The 20,715-nt window shown below is 37.2% G+C and overlaps 1 protein-coding gene across 1 annotated transcript in view; it reads right to left on the minus strand.

The window, feature by feature from the left end:
• FBXL7 (F-box and leucine rich repeat protein 7) overlaps positions 1-20,715 on the minus strand; it is a 357,358-nt gene that overhangs the window by 240,850 nt on the left and 95,793 nt on the right. Inside the window, exon 2 of the mRNA XM_090278907.1 lies at positions 14,890-14,979. Within this exon, the coding sequence (XP_090135033.1) occupies positions 14,890-14,979 (90 nt within the window). The remainder of the gene's footprint in view (positions 1-14,889; positions 14,980-20,715) is intronic.

Here is a 20,715-nt window from a genome sequence, read left to right on the forward strand (position 1 = left end):
AAAGAACATCTGAAATATAACCGAACAGCATAAACAAACGACATAAAGGGTAACTTAAGACCATCAGGCTCAGGATATCAAAGAGACTGCACCACTGAAACTCCCAGACCTTCGATAAAGAATATTACACCACAAAGGAGGGAAGTCAAAGCAGACTACCCCCCCAATAAATAAATAGATAAATAAATAAATAAATAAATAAAAACAAAAAGAATCCAACATGGTAAGACGCAAAAATAACCCCTCAATGAAAAGAAAAGAGGAATCCTCAGAAAGAGAGATAGACGAAATAGACATAGCCCAAATGTCAGACATGGAATTCAAAACAATGGTGGTAAAGAAGCTCAATATACTCGACATCCTTAAAATCAACTATGACAACCTTCAAGGAAGTTACCAGCAGCTCCAAGAAAATTACAGGGAACTGGCAGAGAACTACACCAGCATAAAAAAAGACATAGAAATCGTTAACAAGAACCAGGAAGAACTTAAGAATACAATCTCTGAACTGAAAAACACAGTAGAATCAGTCAAAAGCAGACTAAACGAAGCAGAAGATCGGATTAGTGAGTTAGAAGATAATGTAGAGAAAAACTCCCAGACAATACAGCAAAATGAAAAACGATTGAAAAAATATGAACAAGATGTAAGGGAATTACAGGATAGCATTAGGAAAAATAATTTAAGGATCATCGGAATACGAGAGGAAGAAGAAAAGGAACATGGAATTGAAAATCTGATAGGAGAAATAGTGACAGAAAATTTTCCGAACCTGAAGAGAGGAAAAGCTATGCAAGTCCAAGAAGCACTGAGAGTTCCAATCAAGAGGAACCCCCAAAAACCCACTCCAAGGCACATCATAGTTAAAATGGCAACATTCCAAGACAAAGAGAGAATCCTAAAAGCAGCAAGAGAAAAGCAGCAAATAACATACAAGGGAGCTCCGATAAGGCTATCAACTGATTTCTCAACAGAAACATTACAAGCCAGAAGGGAATGGTCAAAAATATTTCAAGCAATGAAAAACAAAGGCCTACAACCAAGAATACTCTACCCAGCAAGGCTCTCATTCAAAATAGAAGGTGAAATAAGGAGTTTCTCAGACAAAGGAAGACTGAAAGAATACATCTCCACCAAACCAGCATTGCAAGAGATGCTAAAGGGACTGTTCTAGGAAAAAACAAGAGAGGAGAGGAACAGAGGTACAAAGGGAAATGAATAAATACACGTCAATAATAACCTTAAATGTAAATGGATTAAATGCTCCAATTAAAAGACATAGGGTAACGGAATGGATAAGAAAACAGGACCCACATATTTGCTGTCTACAAGAAACACACCTCAAAACAAAAGATTTACACAGACTGAAAGTAAAAGGATATAAAAAAATATTCCAAGCAAACGGACCGGAAAAAAAAGCCGGGGTAGCAGTTCTCATATCAGACAAAATGGATTTCAAAGCAAGGACAATAAAAAGAGACAAAGAAGGACATTTCATAATACTTAAAGGAACAATCCATCAAGAAGATATGACTTTGATAAACATATATGCACCCAACATAGGAGCACCCAAATACATAAAGCAAATACTAGAAGACCACAAAAAGGATATCAACAACAACACACTCATAGTAGGGGACTTCAACACTCCATTATCAACAATAGACAGATCATCAAAGCAAAGAAACACCAAGGATATACAGGCATTGAACAACACACTAAACCACATGGATCTAACTGATATATATAGAACTTTTCACCCCAAAGAAGCAAAATATACATTCTTTTCAAGTGCACATGGGACATTTTCAAAGATAGACCACATGATAGGTCACAAAACAAGCCTCAACAAATTCAAGAAAATTGAAATCATATCAAGCATCTTTTCAGATCACAATGCCTTGAAACTAGAAATCAACCTCAGAGGAAAAAATCAAAGACACCCAAACTCATGGAGATTGAATAACATGCTATTAAATAATGAATGGGTTAACAATGACATCAAAGAAGCAATCAAGAAATTTCTAGAAACTAATGATAATGAGCACACAACAACCCAAAACCTGTGGGACACAGCAAAAGCAGTCCTGAGAGGGAAGTTTATAGCAATACAGGCATATCTGAAAAGGCTAGAAGAATCTCAAATAAAAAACCTAACCACAATGCTACAAGAACTAGAACAACAACAACAAACAAAGCCTAGGGCAAGAAGAAGGAATGAAATCATCAAGATCAGAGCAGAACTAAATGACATAGAGACTAAACAAACAATCCAAAAGATCAACGAAACTAGGAGCTGGTTCTTCGAAAAAATCAACAAAATCGACAAGCCTCTAGCCAGTCTAATCAAGAAAAAAAGAGAGAAGACACAAATAAACAAAATCAGAAATGAAAGAGGAGAAATCACGACTGATACCTCAGAAATACAAATGATAGTTAGAAATTACTTCAGACAACTGTATGACAAGAAATTTGACAATCTAGAAGAAATGGACAAATTTCTAGAAACATACAACCTTCCAAAACTGAATCAAGAAGAAGTGGAAAGTCTCAACAGACCAATAACAAAGAAGGAAATTGAAACAGTAATCCAAAATCTCCCTGCACACAAAAGCCCTGGGCCGGATGGCTTCACAGGCGAATTCTACAAAACATTCAGGGAAGAACTAACTCCTATCCTCCTCAAACTGTTCCAAAAAATCCAAGAAGAAGGGAAAATCCCAAACTCTTTCTATGAAGCCAGTATTATCCTAATCCCCAAACCAGGTCAAGACACAACAAAGAAAGAAAACTACAGGCCAATATCACTGATGAACATCGATGCTAAAATCCTCAATAAAATATTGGCAAACAGGATCCAGCAACACATCAAAAAGATCATACATCATGATCAAGTGGGCTTCATTCCAGGGATGCAAGGATGGTTTAATATTCGCAAATCAATAAATATAATACATCACCTAAACAGAATGAAAGACAAAAATCACATGATCATATCAATAGATGCAGAAAAAGCATTTGATAAAGTTCAACACCCATTTATGATGAAAACACTCAGCAAAATGGGAATAAAGGGAGCATATCTTAACATAATTAAGGCTATATATGAGAAGCCTGAGGCCAACATCATACTCAATGGACAAAAACTGAAAGCATTCCCCCTGAACTCAGGAACGAGACAAGGTTGTCCACTCTCTCCACTCCTTTTCAACATAGTGTTGGAAGTCCTAGCCACAGCAATCAGACAAGAAAAAGAAATAAAAGGAATCCAAATTGGGAAAGAGGAAGTGAAACTTTCATTATATGCAGATGATATGATAGTATACCTAGAAAATCCTATAAACTCCACTAAAAGACTACTCAATATAATAAGTGAATTTGGCAAAATCGCAGGGTACAAAATAAATATACAGAAATCCAAGGCATTTCTGTACACCAACAATAAAATAGCAGAGACAGAGACAAAAAAGAAAATACCATTTACTATAGCAACAAGAAAAATAAAGTACCTAGGAGTAAACTTAACCAAAGAGATAAAAGACCTGTACTCTGAAAATTACATAACATTGAAGAAAGAAATTAAGGAAGAAACAAATAAATGGAAGCAAATACCATGTTCTTGGATGGGAAGAATCAACATCATCAAAATGGCCATACTACCCAAAGCAATTTACAAATTCAATGCAATCCCTATTAAAATACCAATGACATATTTCACAGACCTAGAACAAATACTCCATAAATTCATATGGAACCAAAAAAGACCCCGAATAGCAAAAGCAATCTTGAGACAGAAGAACACAGCAGGAGGAATCACAACACCAGATATCAAACAATACTACAAAGCCACTGTAATCAAAACAGTATGGTACTGGCATAAGAACAGACATATAGATCAGTGGAACAGAATAGAGAGTCCAGAAATAAACCCAGGCCTCTATGGTCAACTAATCTTTGATAAAGGAGGAAGGAACATAAAATGGAGTGAGAAGAGCCTCTTTAACAAATGGTGCTGGGAGAACTGGATAGGGACCTGCAAAAAAATGAAACTAGACCACCAACTTACACCACACACGAGAATAAACTCAAGATGGATCAAAGACTTAAATGTAAGCCGTGACACCATAAAAGTCCTAGAGGAAAACATAGGCAAGAAAATATCAGATATCTCACGTAACAATCTCTTCACGGACACATCTCCTAAAGCAAGAGAAATAAAGGAAAAAATAAATAAATGGGATTACATCAAACTGAAGAGTTTCTGCTCAGCAAAAGAAAACAACAGCAAATTGAAAAGGAAACCAACCATATGGGAAAACATATTTGCCAATGACATCACAGACAGGGGACTGATATCCAAAATATATAAAGAGCTGATACGACTCAACATCAAGAAAACAAACAACCCAATTAAAAAATGGGCAAGGGACCTGAACAAACACTTCTCCGAAGAGGACATACAGAAGGTCCATAGACACATGAAAAAATGCTCAACATCATTAGCCATCAGGGAGATGCAAATAAAAACCACAATGAGATACCACCTTACACCAGTCAGAATGGCCATCATCAACAAATCAACAAGCAACAAGTGCTGGCGAGGATGTGGAGAAACGGGAACCCTACTGCACTGTTGGTGGGAATGCAGACTGGTGCAACCACTATGGAGAACAGTATGGAATTACCTCAAAAGATTAAAAATGGAACTGCCTTTTGAACCAGCGACTCCACTACTAGGATTATACCCGAAGAATCTTGAAACACCAATTCAAAAGAACTTATGCACCCCTATGTTCATAGCAGCACTGTTTACAATAGCTAAGTGCTGGAAACAACCTAAGTGCCCATCTGTAGATGAGTGGATCAAAAAACTGTGGTACATTTACACAATGGAATACTATGCAGCAGAAAGAAAGAAGGAACTCCTGCCATTTGCGACAACATGGATGGAACTAGAGAGAATTATGCTTAGTGAAATAAGCCAGGCAAAGAAAGAAAAATACCATATGATATCACCTAATACAGGAAACTAAAGAACAACACAGACAAATGAACTAAATAGAACAAAAAGCAGAGTAGCAGTCAATAGGGGGGAGGGGAGAGGGAGAGAAGGGGGATAAGTAAGGGAAGGGTTTAATTAAAGAGCCTGTATGAAGGACTCATGGACATGGACAGCGGGGAGGGATATGATTGCGGGAGAGGGGGTGGGCTGGGTGGGGGAGAGAAATTGGGGGAAAAGGGGACAACTGTAATTGAAAAACCAAAATAAAAAAAAAAAAAAAAAAATCTTGAATAAGAACCCATTCATTTATTCAACAAATAGTTACTAGATGTTTATTATATATCAAATACTGTAAAGGCCACTGGATATATAAACCTGGATAAAACACAGTTCTTTCCTAAAAAATGTTCAAGCAATTGGAGAAATAACACTATGGAAGTTTCAACAGAGATCATGCACAAGATTCTTACACGGTAGGTATCTTGATGGGGCTGTAGCCTATTACTTGTCACTGCTTCAGATAATGCATATTTGGATGCATCTGGAGATCTAATGGGTAAGGCCCTCCATAAATTACATCTTTTGTTGCTGAATAGCAGAAAGTCTTATGGGCAAATGAAACCTCCTACTATAGGAATATAACTAAAGTACAGGAATTTATAATATATAATACTATAAATTGATAAAACCTGTGTGTACTGGGTCCTTAAAAAATACATTTTCCTTCACCTTTAACTTCATTAAAAGTGAGCTCACAACAGTAGTTACCCTTTGTTTGATTCTAACATTTATGTCTTGAGTACATTTCTCCACTGAAAAGCCCTAGACTCTTTGGGCATGACTGATTCTGTGCCTAGGGCAGGTAAAAGAAATAGAGTGGATCTGATGCATTCTTTTGTGTTCAGAAAGTAAAGATTGTTTTATAGCATGACTGTCAGTGTTGGAAGGACAAAGGAGACACTTAAAAGTTTTCCAGAGAAGAAGTTGTGAAAAGTCAAGCATCAAAAAAAAAAAAAAGAATAATTATTATTAATAATTGAAACAATATATTTGTAATTAGACTCAAAAGAGAAAAGTTAATATAAATACATAAATTATATAAAATACCATTATACACAATAAAGTATAAGCATAATACAATTCTTAAATTTGTGCTAATTGTACTTGTAGGGGAGTGTTAATTGACAAATTCTTCAGAAGCTTGCTTTTGTTGTGTCTTTTTAACTTAGGTGATGACAACTGAAGGAAGGTGAAGTCTTGAAATCCACCACTTTGCTAATTTCCACAGGAAATCTACCCCCACCAAGCATTTTGTGACTTTAGAAAAGATTGACTAAAGATTTTCAGACACAGGAAGGTGTCACTTAGGAGCCCTTACTCCCAATGATGTTGGAACATATCCCCAGCTCTAGCACCCTTTCTTGCCACCCACCTCCCTCTTCACTCTCCTGGGCACCCTCTGCATCTCCTTCCTTTATAGCCCAGAATCTCTCTATTATAGAGAGAAATCTGTTTTCCTAAAGCCCACATCTGAAAACTCACACATTCAAACACAGGCAGATATTTGGAAAAACAAGTGCCCTTCAGTGTACAGGTGGCCCACCCCACCCTGGAAGGCACTCCCAGTCATATACAGTAGAAATCCTCCTAATTACATTTGTAACTAACAATGTTACTACCTGCTTCCCACGTGCTGTTCTCCTTATAACAATTCTTCACTCATCTATTAATGATTACAAATAATGTCTATCTAAATTACTTGTACACTATTCCCTCCATAATGTGGATTTTCTACATTTAGTAAATATAAAGGACATAGAGGAACACCCTTTACAACGAAAGTGTTTTTTTCTCATTACTTATTAATTAGCCAACAGCCTTGGGAAGTGAGGACTTCCTGAGGAAGTTAGTTTATCCTTTGCAAGTTATTTCCTAGTCAAAGAGGAAGTAAACATACATGTTAACCTGATTTTTAAGGTCAGACTGTGTCCATGACTGTAAAGGTCAAATATTTTCAATATCAGGATGTTTATCCTAAAATATGGCTACACAAACCCCTCCACCTTCCCTCTTTGCCTTAGATGAATTCAGAAGACTTTCCATTAGTATAAATCCTTCCAAATGGGCCAGAGAAATGTGGTGGGGTGCAGAGTGTCATAGAGTGATGGCCTGTTTGTCACTGACATCTCCAACTACGTGTGATCCACTGAAAACCTAGTACAAAGACGGTGCAGCCACTTTCTAACTAAATGGTTCAGTGAAAACTGGATGTTCAAGTCACTTGTAACCCCATTCAATGTTTCTGGGGGGGGAGGTCTGTTTAGAAGCCTCCACTTCCTCCTTTCTGAACCCAGATGGTTTTTTCCAAACTCTTCCCAACCTTACGCACCATGCTATATCCTCCTCTCCACCCTTCCACCTTCTACTCACACAGCAAAAGGCTAAGTCCAAGGCTGCCATGACACCTATCCCTACTCCTCCAACCCAGGCTTCTCTCTCTTCCTGTCCAACAACAGCACTTCTTCAGACCACTTGTTGGGACACAATCTCATATCACCTTGAATTACTGTTTAACTGTTTCATAAGTGGTTATTTCTGCCAGTAATTGCTCAAGTTCTGGAATCAGCAGATTCTGCCATAGAATCAGACCCCATAAGGAACTGAATAGCTAACAGCAATCTCATGAAGGGCACTTGTTTAAGACAAGAGGGAAGAATGGGGACTCTGAAGCTATAGGGTGGATGTTATACCTAAATCCATTCAAGGAAACCCAAAATTAGTTTTGAAAATTCTTCAAGGAAACGAAATTACATATGAAAGTAAGGATCATTCTCTGTGCTGCCAGATTGTGAGAGATGTACATTGTGTGCCCCATAAGTGCCAAAAATGAATTTGAACCTAGATTATATCCTTTAATAAATTTCCATTGAATTAACTTACTAAAAGTACTGATAAGATATCTTAGGAATAATCCAAGTCTTCATTACAAATACACTTAGTTGTACTTATATTGATCAGACTGCCTGTCACTGGAATATATTCTTTATTGAGTGTTTTTTTTTGCAAATGGCAAAATGTAGATGAAAGAAATAAACATAGAATAATTTGCCCATGAGATTAGAATATTAAAGATCTAATTTTTTCTCTCTCCCAAGTGTACATAAAGACAATGAGAGAATTTGGATATCTCAAGTAGTACTTTAAGACGTCCTTAAACACACATACACAGAAACCTAATTTCCTTCTCAGCCTATTAGATGACATTTTTGCCATTCTGGATGATTCATTTTGGAAGATAATTCCCTCAAGAAATTAAACTTAGTTCTTGAGTCCGAGATGATATTTAGGATTTCATTGTCTATTTGTAGGTTTATATAACAATTTTGTGGATACTGAACTGATAAGCTTTCCACTGCTTAAATGAACTATCAGAAGCAAATTTGACTTCTTTATTAAACTGGGCAGACTGAATCTGTAACATACTCAAATCGTCAGATGTAATTGGTCCAATTTTTCAAAAGTCACCTAACTTACAATTAGTCAGTAGCTTAAACAATAAAACTTGATGACGAAGCAGTGAGCTGCTAATTTAATTACCAAAAAGCATTAAGCTTCAACAGCTAAAGCCTCTTAAAAGCTGTCATCAAGGACCCTGAAATGTTCAGAGATAGTTAAGTTTAAATTTTAATTTTTAAAGGTACAACAAATTTTTATAATAATCAGTCATCACTTTCTTCATGCAAAGAGCAAAAGCTGCTAACACTGTATTTCACATTTTAGAATCTCTCCTCCCCTTAAGGTCCCAGGACCACCCAAAGTTCCAATTAGAATAGGTATCATTTCATAACTATTTTAAAAGATATTTCTTTAACATCATTTTCTTTCTCTGGTTCTTTACTTTTGATTATTTTTCCTGTGTTTTCTGTTTTCACTCCATCTCCTCTGGTGTCACAGATTGAGTATTCGATTATAATAGGCTGCTTCAAGGTATACACAGTCTTCCAAGGCTCATGCTCTGTGATTTGCTATCTTCTACTTGCGTACATTTCAAATTAAAGAATATTTCTGTGGCTCAGTTTTAAAGGAAAACAAGCAATGTAATCATTCAGTACTCTTATATTACATACACTACAGACCATACATCATGATTACCTATCAATTTTAAACCCCAAGTCTGTCTGGTGAAGCATGTTAAGGGCACAGTTATGGTTCTTTCAAAAGTAATGCCCAATATAAAAACAGGTTGGAATATTGACTTTTGTTCTCTATAACTAAGAATTTAAAGTCAACTATGGACTATACATAGATTACAATAATGTTTTTTTCTATACTATCGGCAATCTAGACACAACTATGAGTTGGCATTTGAAAAAGAATTTATTTAAGTACTGTCAAGATATACTTTGATATAAACTTATAAAAACAGTGTAAAATTCTCAGTAGATCTGCCTGATATTTATAAGGCAAGTAATAAAAATTAATCATAGTCAGAAATCACAGCTCATAGCCTGTCTTTGCTACTTGCTAAGTTTATATTATTTTGGGCCACCCTGATTCTTTTCTGAGTCTCCTCCTTGTTTTTATCTGCCAAATGGAAACTTTTATATCTACTTCTGAAAAGAAGTGTGATGATGGATGAAACAAAATCGAATGCAATAATGCTCTAGTAAGAGCCCAAAACAATGTATTTCCCAAAATGTTGGGTTTGTTGGATAGTCTAAAAGGCTTTCTGGAAAATGGAATCCACCTTGAGTTAAAAGCATCATCTTTTTCTTCCTGAGTGATTCTTGTGAATTTTGTGTGAAGAGTACACTCAAGAAGTAGAAAGAAGAAAATATAAGGAAGGCAAAGAAAATAAAAGCAAAACCAGATGGTTAAGAATTTTCAAAATAACTCTTTTTAGAATTGTTCTAATTTGAGCAATGAAAATATGAGAACCCATGACTATATAAATAAACTGGTGATTTTAGCTTCCATGAAAAGAATATTACCACATATTTTTCATAAACCAACTCATTTCACATAGGTCAAATGAAACGTTTTAAAATGCACTTCTTTCAGGGAGTTAATTAAATGGGCAATTTCACAAAGTACTATTAAGTGAATCTATGGAAAGGTATTTTAAAATCAAGAGCTGTCTTAAAAGTAGTGTTTCCATCTCCAGGTAAGAAGCTAATCTATTCAAGTAGGTTATCACTGGAAATAGTTCCCATCGGAACTACTGATCTCTCTGAGCTCAACAATCTTTCTTAAACTCTTCTAAACAGCCTTCCCAACTCTACAAACAGCCTAAAATAGGCAGCTAGAAATCAAGTAGACAAGAGAGGACTAAACAGTTTCATTATCAGAAGGGAACAGCTTTTTGAAAGGCTATGCTTTTTCCTAATTTAACCATCTCTCACCAAAACACTATAGTGTCAAACTCTTGCTTGATGATTTTTTAGGTGTATAATCTTGAGCAAATGTTTTTGTTTATCTATGCCACAGTTATTTCTTTGTACAATGATCATATCAGATCAGAAAATCATCAAGGCCTTTTGCATCTGTAAAACCTTTTGATTCTATGGTTGTCCTGCTTGATAACCAACATTTATACATAGCCATCATACCTATAAACTATGTTGTCATTGAGTTCACTATCTGAACTTGAATATGTCTAAAGAGCAACTGGATGAAGTTGACTTTTCATCAGCCAATTACAGTTGGTCTTTGAGTTAAATGCATCACCTTCTTCCAGATGGAGAGAAGACTGAAGCCATATTCACAGACCCCCTGTTCTGTGAAAGAAGTCCAACCTCAGCTTACAATCTCTAGGAACAGTCTTCATGGTTTAACCCAACCCAACTGCTCCTGCTCAAGGCTGGCTGCTGTGTGCTCTCCAACCATGGGCTGGATGTGACTTTCATAGCTAAAAATCAAAGCCCATTCTTTCCAGTACAAGAGAGAACATTGTGTTGATGAAGAGAATGAAAAAAAAGTGGAAGAAAAAGAATACTAACACAACTGTAAAGAATTATGCTGTGGCTTACAATGTTGGAATGCAGATTTTGTTTGGAAAAATGGAAAGTTTCCAGCTTTCTACATGTGAACCCAAGCCCCCTATAGTGTCAGGATACCAGGAACTTAAACTGTCACAAGAAATATAATGGGCATTAAAGAAAACCTATACCCCTTATCAGGGAGAAAGCATTGCAGGCTGCCAATTCCTAAAAAGTGGTGTGCCCTTAGAGTCTCAAAATTAAGATGTGTGAAACATGTGCATGAGACTTTGAACCAGAGCACTACTATCCATCCAGTCAAAGATGCCATTCTCTCTTGTATGAAAACCAAAGTTTATCACCATCTGTGCCCACTGTGCCTAGCAAGACATCTTTATGACTTTACGATCCCAAGGGGATTAGCTAGAACATGAGATAGACAGCAGGAGCACAAGTTCTTAGTAAAGAAACAGACTTGCTAGAATGATCAAATGAGAGGCCTCAACTATTCAAGTTGGGTGCTAGAATACTTAAAATATGAGCAGAGGTTAGATGCTATCCAGAAAAAGCTAAAAAAGAAAAAATGTTTGGAAAACCTGTGGTCTATAATCTTTCATGTCTTCAGAGTGTTATTGGAGAATATATACTATGATAAGTCAACACTGACCAGCTACCATGCAAGAGCTATAAACACTAATCCTAAAACTCATTACGATGGCTGCCAGGCTACTTCTGAGCATCTCAGAGCAGCTTTCAGATGGCAGCCCTGTGCTTCATATTCACCCTTTTAACAGGTCTTCTTGACATTGCTCATGACCTCACCCCAAAGTTGGGCCGCAGCATTTGCAAAGGATAGTTAGTGATGATTTAAATACAAGTCTGAAGGTCCTACAGAAGCAGCAGCTCCCCCAATACCCCTTTTCATATACATAATTCGATGATTTTTAGTATATTTCCCAAGTTGAGCAAATATTACCGCAGTTTTAGAACATTGTCATCTCCCCAATAAGATCCTCCATGTCTATTTACAGTTGATCTCTATTCCTACCACTGGCCCCAGGTTAAGTGAAGGCTATGGGAGTGCCCTTTCCTTCCCTCAACTCCCACATCCTCATTTTATGCACCAGCATATATTGCATAGATTGGTTACCTACATCATTCCTAGTAGATACAATGCTGGTGCCATTAGCTATCTTGTGGCATCAGGGAGAAGTCCCACACTGCTGCACAGTGCTTCCAACTCAGCTACTATAGGTATGGCCCAGTTTTCAAAAGCTGCAGGAAAACTGAATGTTATCCTTAACAATAGGTACCATTTTTAGAAATCAATATCACCCAGACCGTAAAACTGGGGATCCTGCCAGTGCTTCTTTGCTTCCTGAAGATGATATTGATGAATTCAGAGGTGAAAGTCATAAGAGGATCAAGGAACTGAAGAAAATAACCAGAATTACACCACTCACTCAATATTTTCATAACATCAAAGGTTAAACATAGTTCTAGAAAACAGTGAGGCAAGAATCAGAGGAGCATTTTTAGGTCTGCTCCACTGTAGCATCTGTAAGAAACCAAAGTATGCCTTCTGTTTCTTTGCAAGCATTTTACATAGACATATTTTCCAGTAAGAGGAAACATGCCTGCCATCAAGGAACTTCACTCTGTGAAGGTTGGAGGACGTGATACCCTAATAACTCATTCACAAGGTGGACCGGGATTCTGTCGTCTATGCATTGAGACAGTTAGCCTTAGCTATTGTGCTTCCATCTTGAAAAGCCATGTTAATAATATAAGCCCAATTATTCAACAAACATCCCTGAAATGCACTTCATTGTAAATAATACCCACACCTAATTTATTATTTAATACTTTAAAAATTTTACTGAGTAATAACGTGAAAAAATAATTCATAAAAATAGAAAAAAAATAGCATCTTTTATGTTTTCAGATTATGCAAAACTATAAAGAACATCTTTCACAGGGATGAAGTTATTTGACTTAAGTGTTTGAAAAAATTTCATACCCATTTAGCCCAGTTGCTAAAAATTCTGTTTCATATGAGCATGGCATTTCCCCACTTTTCTCCCCTGATTTTACACTCAGCATGATAGAGATGCATTGTGACAAAAATGTACAAAACATTGGCTGGGACTGCACCAAAGAAATCTTTTTAAGGAAAAGCAAAATAAAATAAAACTTTTAAATCCCTATAGAGTATGTTTTGAAGCATAAAAAGCAAACATTTTTAATGCATTAAGTCCCACAGTCCCTTCCCCTAACCCTTGCAACACAGCTCATATGTTTTTGTATTTTCTGTTTTTGAAAAGGAGAAAAAAATATTAAGAGAACTTAAATCAGATAGGGAAGCACAGAGGAATTACTTAACACTTTTAACTTTCTATTTTCACAGCAACTCAAATTAGATAAATGACTGTGACAAAAGTGACTGTAAAATAATGGTGAGAAAGGTGATAATCTTACAAAACAGCTTTCTGACTGCAGAGGAGCATAAATAAATTAAATTGAAATAACTTCCACTCTAGCTTCAGAGAATGAAAATCTTAAAGCGAATGTCTAGAATCAATTTACCTGATTTGCACATTACCTTAACTGAATTTCAAGAATGATCTAATGCCCCTATTTGAATTAACAGGCAGAAAATTAAAATTGGATTGCTACTTGGTGTTTCACTGCACAGAGAACACCCCAATCTGTTTGCCTTACAATGTGAGTAAAACAACCTTAAGGCATTAAACACAGGGGGCTATAATCCAGTCATAAAAGCTATTTATGCATCAGTCTGGGGACAATTAGCCCAGAGAAGGTAATTCTATGTTATTTGAAGTAAACCAAGTCAAAGAATACCCAAAAAGAAGACAAACACAGCAGAAGGAAACCATCATTAATGCATTAACTGTAATGCAGATCAACAGCAGTCACACAGCTGAGATGACCAACTTCAAGCCAAGAGTACGCTTCCCCATATCCTAAACAGCAGAAATTCAGTCTCCAAAACAAAGATTGGAAATGTGCTTCCACAACACACAGTATTCTTTAGGAAAGTAGGTTCTATACAATGTCGTGAAAATCAGGTGACACCTCCCAGAGTCTTTCATTATAAATGGCATTGGGGTCTTAACACTGGATCTTCATTTAACACTTAGTTTAGAAAGTACTCTCCAGAAAAGAAGTCATTTAACTGTGTTTAACATTAAAATGAAGGAGCTGACTCCACACTGGGGTCAAGTTTCCAGTAACTAACTAACACAGAAACAATTATTTCCACACTCAAACAAGTAAGCAATTATTCAAAAGCTTCTCAACTATTTATTTGGAAGCAGTTGAATTCTAGAATGTACTATAACTACATATAGTCAGATTCTTCATCAAAGATATCAAGTGACCAACCTCTGTTCTGATATGCAAGACTTCACAGTTATTCTGTAAGTAGTCAAACAAACCTCTTTTCCTACTCTCATATACTGGTGATTAGTTTAGGGTCTACAGATAACATGACTATGACCTTCCCATTGTCACAATCCTGAATTCCAGTGTGCCTATTCTGAAAGTCCTCACACAACTTTCAACTTCAGCACAAGGATTTTTTCTATATTGAAAAATGAAATACCTAATCATAAAGGCTTCTCCAAAGTTAGCCTACTATATTGTGACAAAATAACAGCATTTGCCTTAGAATTGAGTCACTTAAATCCCACTGAAACAACCTTAGTGGACAGGGATGCAGCACAACAAAGAAGAAACTTGGGAAAACCTTTGCCTTTTCATTTTTAAGACTCTCATATGCTCCCACTCAGTAGAGCAGAACTCATAGACTCGCACATTTTATTTGTCTTCCAAAAATAGCCAGCACTGTGAAGAGAGGGCAAGAGATAATGAAGACCAGATGCCTACCTTCACTGGTAGCCACATTCTTCTGGGCTTGGGTTGGTGTGTGATCTGTACTTGAACTCACGTCGGATGAGATGCTTGAGCTGCCTTTGCCTAGAAAAAAACAGGAATGAGCAGCTTTTGAGTTTTGTAATTTCCGAACTAGACCGTGCCTTTCACTCTGTCCCATACCAAGCCACATTGCTTGTTTCCAAGAAAGAAGCCGTAACACCAAGAATGGAGTTTATTAGGTTTCTTGCCTTATGCATTCAATATCTTTGGGGAAATGCCTGAGCCATGTCAGAGCAGAGTTAAAGCCTTATTATAATATCGCATGACTACAAACTCAGACAAGATTATAAAACACAGTCAAATACGATAACGTAATCTAATTTTGATGTACATGTGACTAAGAAAGTACATGTGCAAAACACATCTACAGTATTAATTTTTTTTTTCAGCTATAAACTGTACATTTTCCAGTAAAGGAAAAATGCAAATCTAAGAATGAGGCACTACCCAAGAAGCAAAAGCCTACTGGCTCCAAAAAGCTGTATCACCTTCAAAATAAAACTGCTTCATTTTTTTAACTCAGTAATTCTTAAGTAAGGGTGCTTCTCCATGCAAGGAGACATTTGGTGATGTCTGGTATCATTCTTAGTTGTCACAACTGGGGAAGGTATGCTCCTGGCACTAGTGGGTAGGGGCAGGGATGCTGCTTAAACATCTTATAATGCATGGGACAGCCTTCCCCACCCCCATAAAAACATCAATAGTGCCAAGGTTAAGAACCCCTGGTCTAAGCAACCTTACCTCAGTTGACAGCTCAGTTCCTACTTTTTTGACCTCCCAACTTCTAATAAGAACGCATATAATAATATTGCTAGGCATTCTCTAATGTCACATGAAAGTGTAAAAATATGAACTACACACAATGCCTAGTGAGGGAGGTGCCAATGACAGTGGTAGGCAGAAGTCTAAGATAACTCCCATGGTATCTGCTAAAGACTAAATGTTTGTGTCCCCCCAAATTCTTATTTTAAAACCTAATGACCAATGACATGGCATTAGGAGGTGATTAGTCCATGGCTTTGGTACCCTCATGAATGAGATTTGTAGAAGAGAGCTTCCAGGGAGCTCCCTGACCATGAGAGGAAACAGGGAAAAGATGGCAGTCTATGAATCAGGAAGCAGGTTCTCACCAGACACTTTGGTCTCAAACTTTTCAGCCTCCAGAAATGTGAGAAGCAAATTTCTGTTGTGATAAACCACTTAGTCTATATATTTTGTTGTAGCAGTCCAAATGGACTAAGCCAGTGCCTGTTCCCTTGCTAATATGCTCCCCTTGGTTATGGGCAGAATCTGCAACTTGCCACTAAGCCACCGAATATGATGATGGTGAAAGGATTTTGCAGATGCAATTAAATTCCCTAATGAGCTGATTTCAGTCAAAAGGGAAATTGTTCTTGGTGGGCCTGCCCTAAGTAGATAAGCCCTTTACAGGAGTCTAGAAGAAATACGTTCTGCTGGTCTCGAATAAACAAGTCATCATGAGTTTTATAACTCCAACACAATGAGTTCTGCAACACCCACATGTGCATGGGAGAGGACTTGAGCCCCGAGTAAAAGCCTAGCACTCGCAATGCTTTGACTGCAGCTTTGTAAGACCCTGAACCAAATTCCAGGCCAGAGTTCTGACCCAAGGAAAATGAGCTAACGCATGTATCTCATGTTAAGCTGCTGCTAAGTTGGTGGTAATTTGTTAAGTGGCAATCAAAAACTAATACAACGACCAACCAATTATACCACGACTGAACTCTTCTTGTTCCACAAGTTATGATGAAAACTCTTCCATGCAGCTGAGAAACACTGTTTTCCAACAGTCTTCCTACACAGTGGCATACACCCCAGTTAGGTGGCAGGAGCTTACAGTCGAAAAACAGAGTAGAAAAGCACAAATGGGTGATTTAGAGGGCTTCGGGAATTTGTTTGCTAGTGTTGAATGGAACAATCTACGTTCATGAGTGATATCACCTAGACAAGGAAGCCCATTGTGGTTTATAACTCTGAAACAAGTCTGTTACTCCCATCATACCTGCCCATTTCACAACTTCCTCCCTCCGAGTTAGCCACCATGGTACAGTAACTCCCACTAGTGTGTGGCCAGCCTGCTTCTGTAGTTGCTATTTACCTGCTATGTTTCACCTTTGGAGGAGGTTGACATGTTGGACTCGGTAGCTAGTTAGAAAGATGTCAAACTGACCTCTGACCTCAGACTTTTGCTCCCTTGCCTTTTGACCTTGGACGGTGTCCACATCTGATAGAGGGAATAGGGAAATGGATGGACTAAGTGATTTCTAGCAGGTCAAGTAGTTTATGATTTTATGAGTCCAGTACAGAACTCTACAAACCTGCAAACATTCCTTTCAATTGGGGAAAAAAAAGTATTATCGTGCACCACGAATACACAGACTTAAATTATTTTTAGTATATTGTTACTTAGCAATGCACAAATGAAAACCAGAAATAAATTCCATATGTATTAGCTTTGATTCAACAATAAGACCAAAACAAAATAACCAATTAAACACAAAACAATAAAAACCATAAAATTCTAATTACCACCATTAATTTCACGTGGCAGATGTTATTTTGCCAACATTAAATTGCCTTTCAAAATGTCAGCATAGTACTGGCTGCAAAAGCCTGTGTTTGCCTGGTTCCGGCATGTGCATGCTACCTCAGGCTGTATGAAGACTCAGCCTGCCACATTCCTCCACTGGAATTTGAACAATTCTTCCTGCTACATGATGCCGTATCAGCTGACCTTCACTTAGTCTGACTGTGTCATTCACAATTTATCATCTGCTCTCCTTTTTATTCCTCATTGGTCCATGACCACTGAAGCATAGCTCCTTCCTTGGACAACAAACCATGGCCAGGTGCCTCAGTTGATTGGAGCATCATCCCATACACCAAAATGTTGTGAGTTCAATCCTCATTCAGGGCACATACCTAGGTGGCAGGTTTGATCCCCAGTTGGGGTATATATATATGGGAGGCAATTGATCGGTGTTTCTCCGTCACATCGATGCCCCCCCCCACACACACACTTCCTCTATAAAATCAATAAATATAGTCTCAGGTGACAATTAAAAGAAAACCATGTGGCAGGACTCTATTATAAGGGGAAACCAGTAGGACTAGTATACAAATATTTACTATTTTTAAGATTATCAGCAAAAGGAAAACAGCCCTGGCTGATGTGGCTCAGTTGGTTGGAGTGTCGTTCCTAAAAGGTTGTGGATTTGATTCCTCTGGGAATGTACATTTGGGAGGCAACCAATCAATGCTTCTCTCTCACATCAATGTTTCTTTTTCTCCCTTCCCCCTTTTCTAAGAAAGCAATGAAAAAAATGTCCTTGGGTGAGGATTTTTTTTTTTAAAAGAAGAAATTCTCAGAAAGGTCTGAAAACGTGTACGCAGACCCTTCAAAGGACCACAAACTCCATTTTAAGAAATGCTGGTGAATGAAGAAAGAAAAGAAGATTGGGGAAACAAATAACATTATCAATAATATGTATAATAATAGCTAACACAGAGTGTGTATATTGTGTTGTGTACTCTAGAAAACACCTTAGGTGCATCATCAAATTTTTACTATGCCTTATGGCTTTTCTGTTATTGCCCTATTCCCAAGGAAACCGTATTTTTCTGTAATCACCCCCATAAATAAAATTGTAATATCACATATATACTGTGTATATATATGTGCTGTGTGTATCGCAAAAACGATACTCATTTACAGTGAGAGAGGAGGCAGTGTTGCTTGTTTAACATCAGCTTGGAACATGCACATTGAATGACTCAAGATTTTCACCACTCTGCACATGTCTGCAAATGACCATGAAATAAATGGCTATTGATTTGGGGATTACAATTAAATTTTAGTAATTATGTAAATTCACCAATAGCAAGAACTGACTGTATATAATCTTGTATTCAATATGGCTTCACAGGGTTATTCCCAGCTTTCATGAGGACTGCAGTGGGTGGAGGGTAGGGTCTAGAGTGTGGAAGCTGGGTTTATGTCAGACTCTGCCACTTACTAGTGTTGGGACAATTACCAAATCCCTCTTTGCTTTACTTTTTTCAGCTATAATCAGGGTAGAGAAAACCAATTCCTGCCCCATAGGGGAGTTTTGAGCATTAAATAAAATAATCCTAGGATAGTAGCCTTAGAATGTACTAAAAAATCTTAGTATAGTGGGGCTCATAGTTTGGATTCTTTTAACATGCTCTGTTCTTCTCCCTTGTTTCTTAAAGCAAAACCAGTGAGTCCAGGGAAAAGGTGTGTATATGATGCTTATAGGTTAAATGTTAGAGATGGAACTCGGCAGTGATATGCAGCTTCCAATAGCCAAAAAACAGATATCTGCAGTATGACAATATTCTTGCAAGGCAAGCTACTGCATTAAGAAGAGACTGCCTACATTTCTCAACTTCAGATAGGGCTTGATTAAATAACTAGGTACTATACCCTGATAGGGTTTGATTAAATAACTAGGTACTATCCCCTGATAGGGTTTGATTAAATAACTAGGTACTCTCCCCTGATAGGGTTTGATTAAATAACTAGGTACTATCCCCTGATAGGGTTTGATTAAATAACTAGGTACTATACCCTGATAGGGTTTGATTAAATAACTAGGTACTATACCCTGGCCAAGTTGACACATAAAACTGTCTATCACTGTGTCAGGCTCACAAGAGTTTAAATTCTATATTTACCACTTCCAAACAACTTGGTCAGAAGAAAACCTGTCAGATTCTCTAAACTTCATTGTTTTCACCTATAAGATAGAAATAGAAACAAACAACAAATAATTACCTATTTCCTCTACTAAAAATGGGGGACTTGTACCCACTTTTCAGGTTTTGTTGGAGGTTGTTTTGAGTAGGAAATAATTTATAATTCCTAAAGCATTCAATCATATGCAATGCCAGCAACAGCCCACTCTGCAATTGTTTAATGTTTACCTATTTATCACAGTTCAATTTATATCAGGAGTCGCAAATTGTTGCTTTATTATTCTATGCACATAGAATAGTAAATAAATATTATATGTGCATATATGTTAAATTATACAAACATTAGGTATCTGGCAGAAATCCCTCAGGTAAAAAGCAAAGCTGACATTTCTGCTCTGTATTTAAGTGCTTGACCTACACAAAAGTTTATTGACTGTTAGGAGTTATTAGCCTATCAGAAATGTCTCTGTTGGATTTGGTAAAGTAAAATTTTGCACTTTATTAATTTGCTTCCACGTGGACTAAAAGGCCCAACTGAGGACAATTGAACAATTGGTGTCAAATACAAATAAATATCAAAGCAAGTGAAGAATAACTAACACACTGAAGTTGGTAAGTGCTATCTGTAACAAGTTAACACAGGCATATGATTCTGAATCATAGTATGCAAAATCAGTGATGGATCGACACTTATGTCACTTGGGACACGTGATTAACCCAGGAATGCCAGCAGGAGAATGTGCTAGTCTTCTAGTCCAACCACACATCCTTTGGGCTTTCTGTTAGAGCATGCCACGTTTTCCCAATGTTTGAAGAGAAAGAATGCTCATTAAATGGGGATGCTATTAGAGAGGGATTTTAAGTCTCTTTTCATTAAAAAATTCCCATAGGTAAAATAAGTTTCTTCTCTCCTCTCATTCCCAGTGCCCAGATTAATTCTGCAAAAGCGGATATTTAAAACAAGATAGTCACACGTTGCATGGTGATTTATTGATTTCATGAAGGATGGAACAAGTGTAATAGAAGAGATCAATCAAT

This window comes from Furipterus horrens, unplaced genomic scaffold (genome assembly GCF_987537825.1).
Source record: "Furipterus horrens unplaced genomic scaffold, mFurHor1.1.pri manual_scaffold_5, whole genome shotgun sequence".
NCBI lineage: Eukaryota > Metazoa > Chordata > Mammalia > Chiroptera > Furipteridae > Furipterus > Furipterus horrens.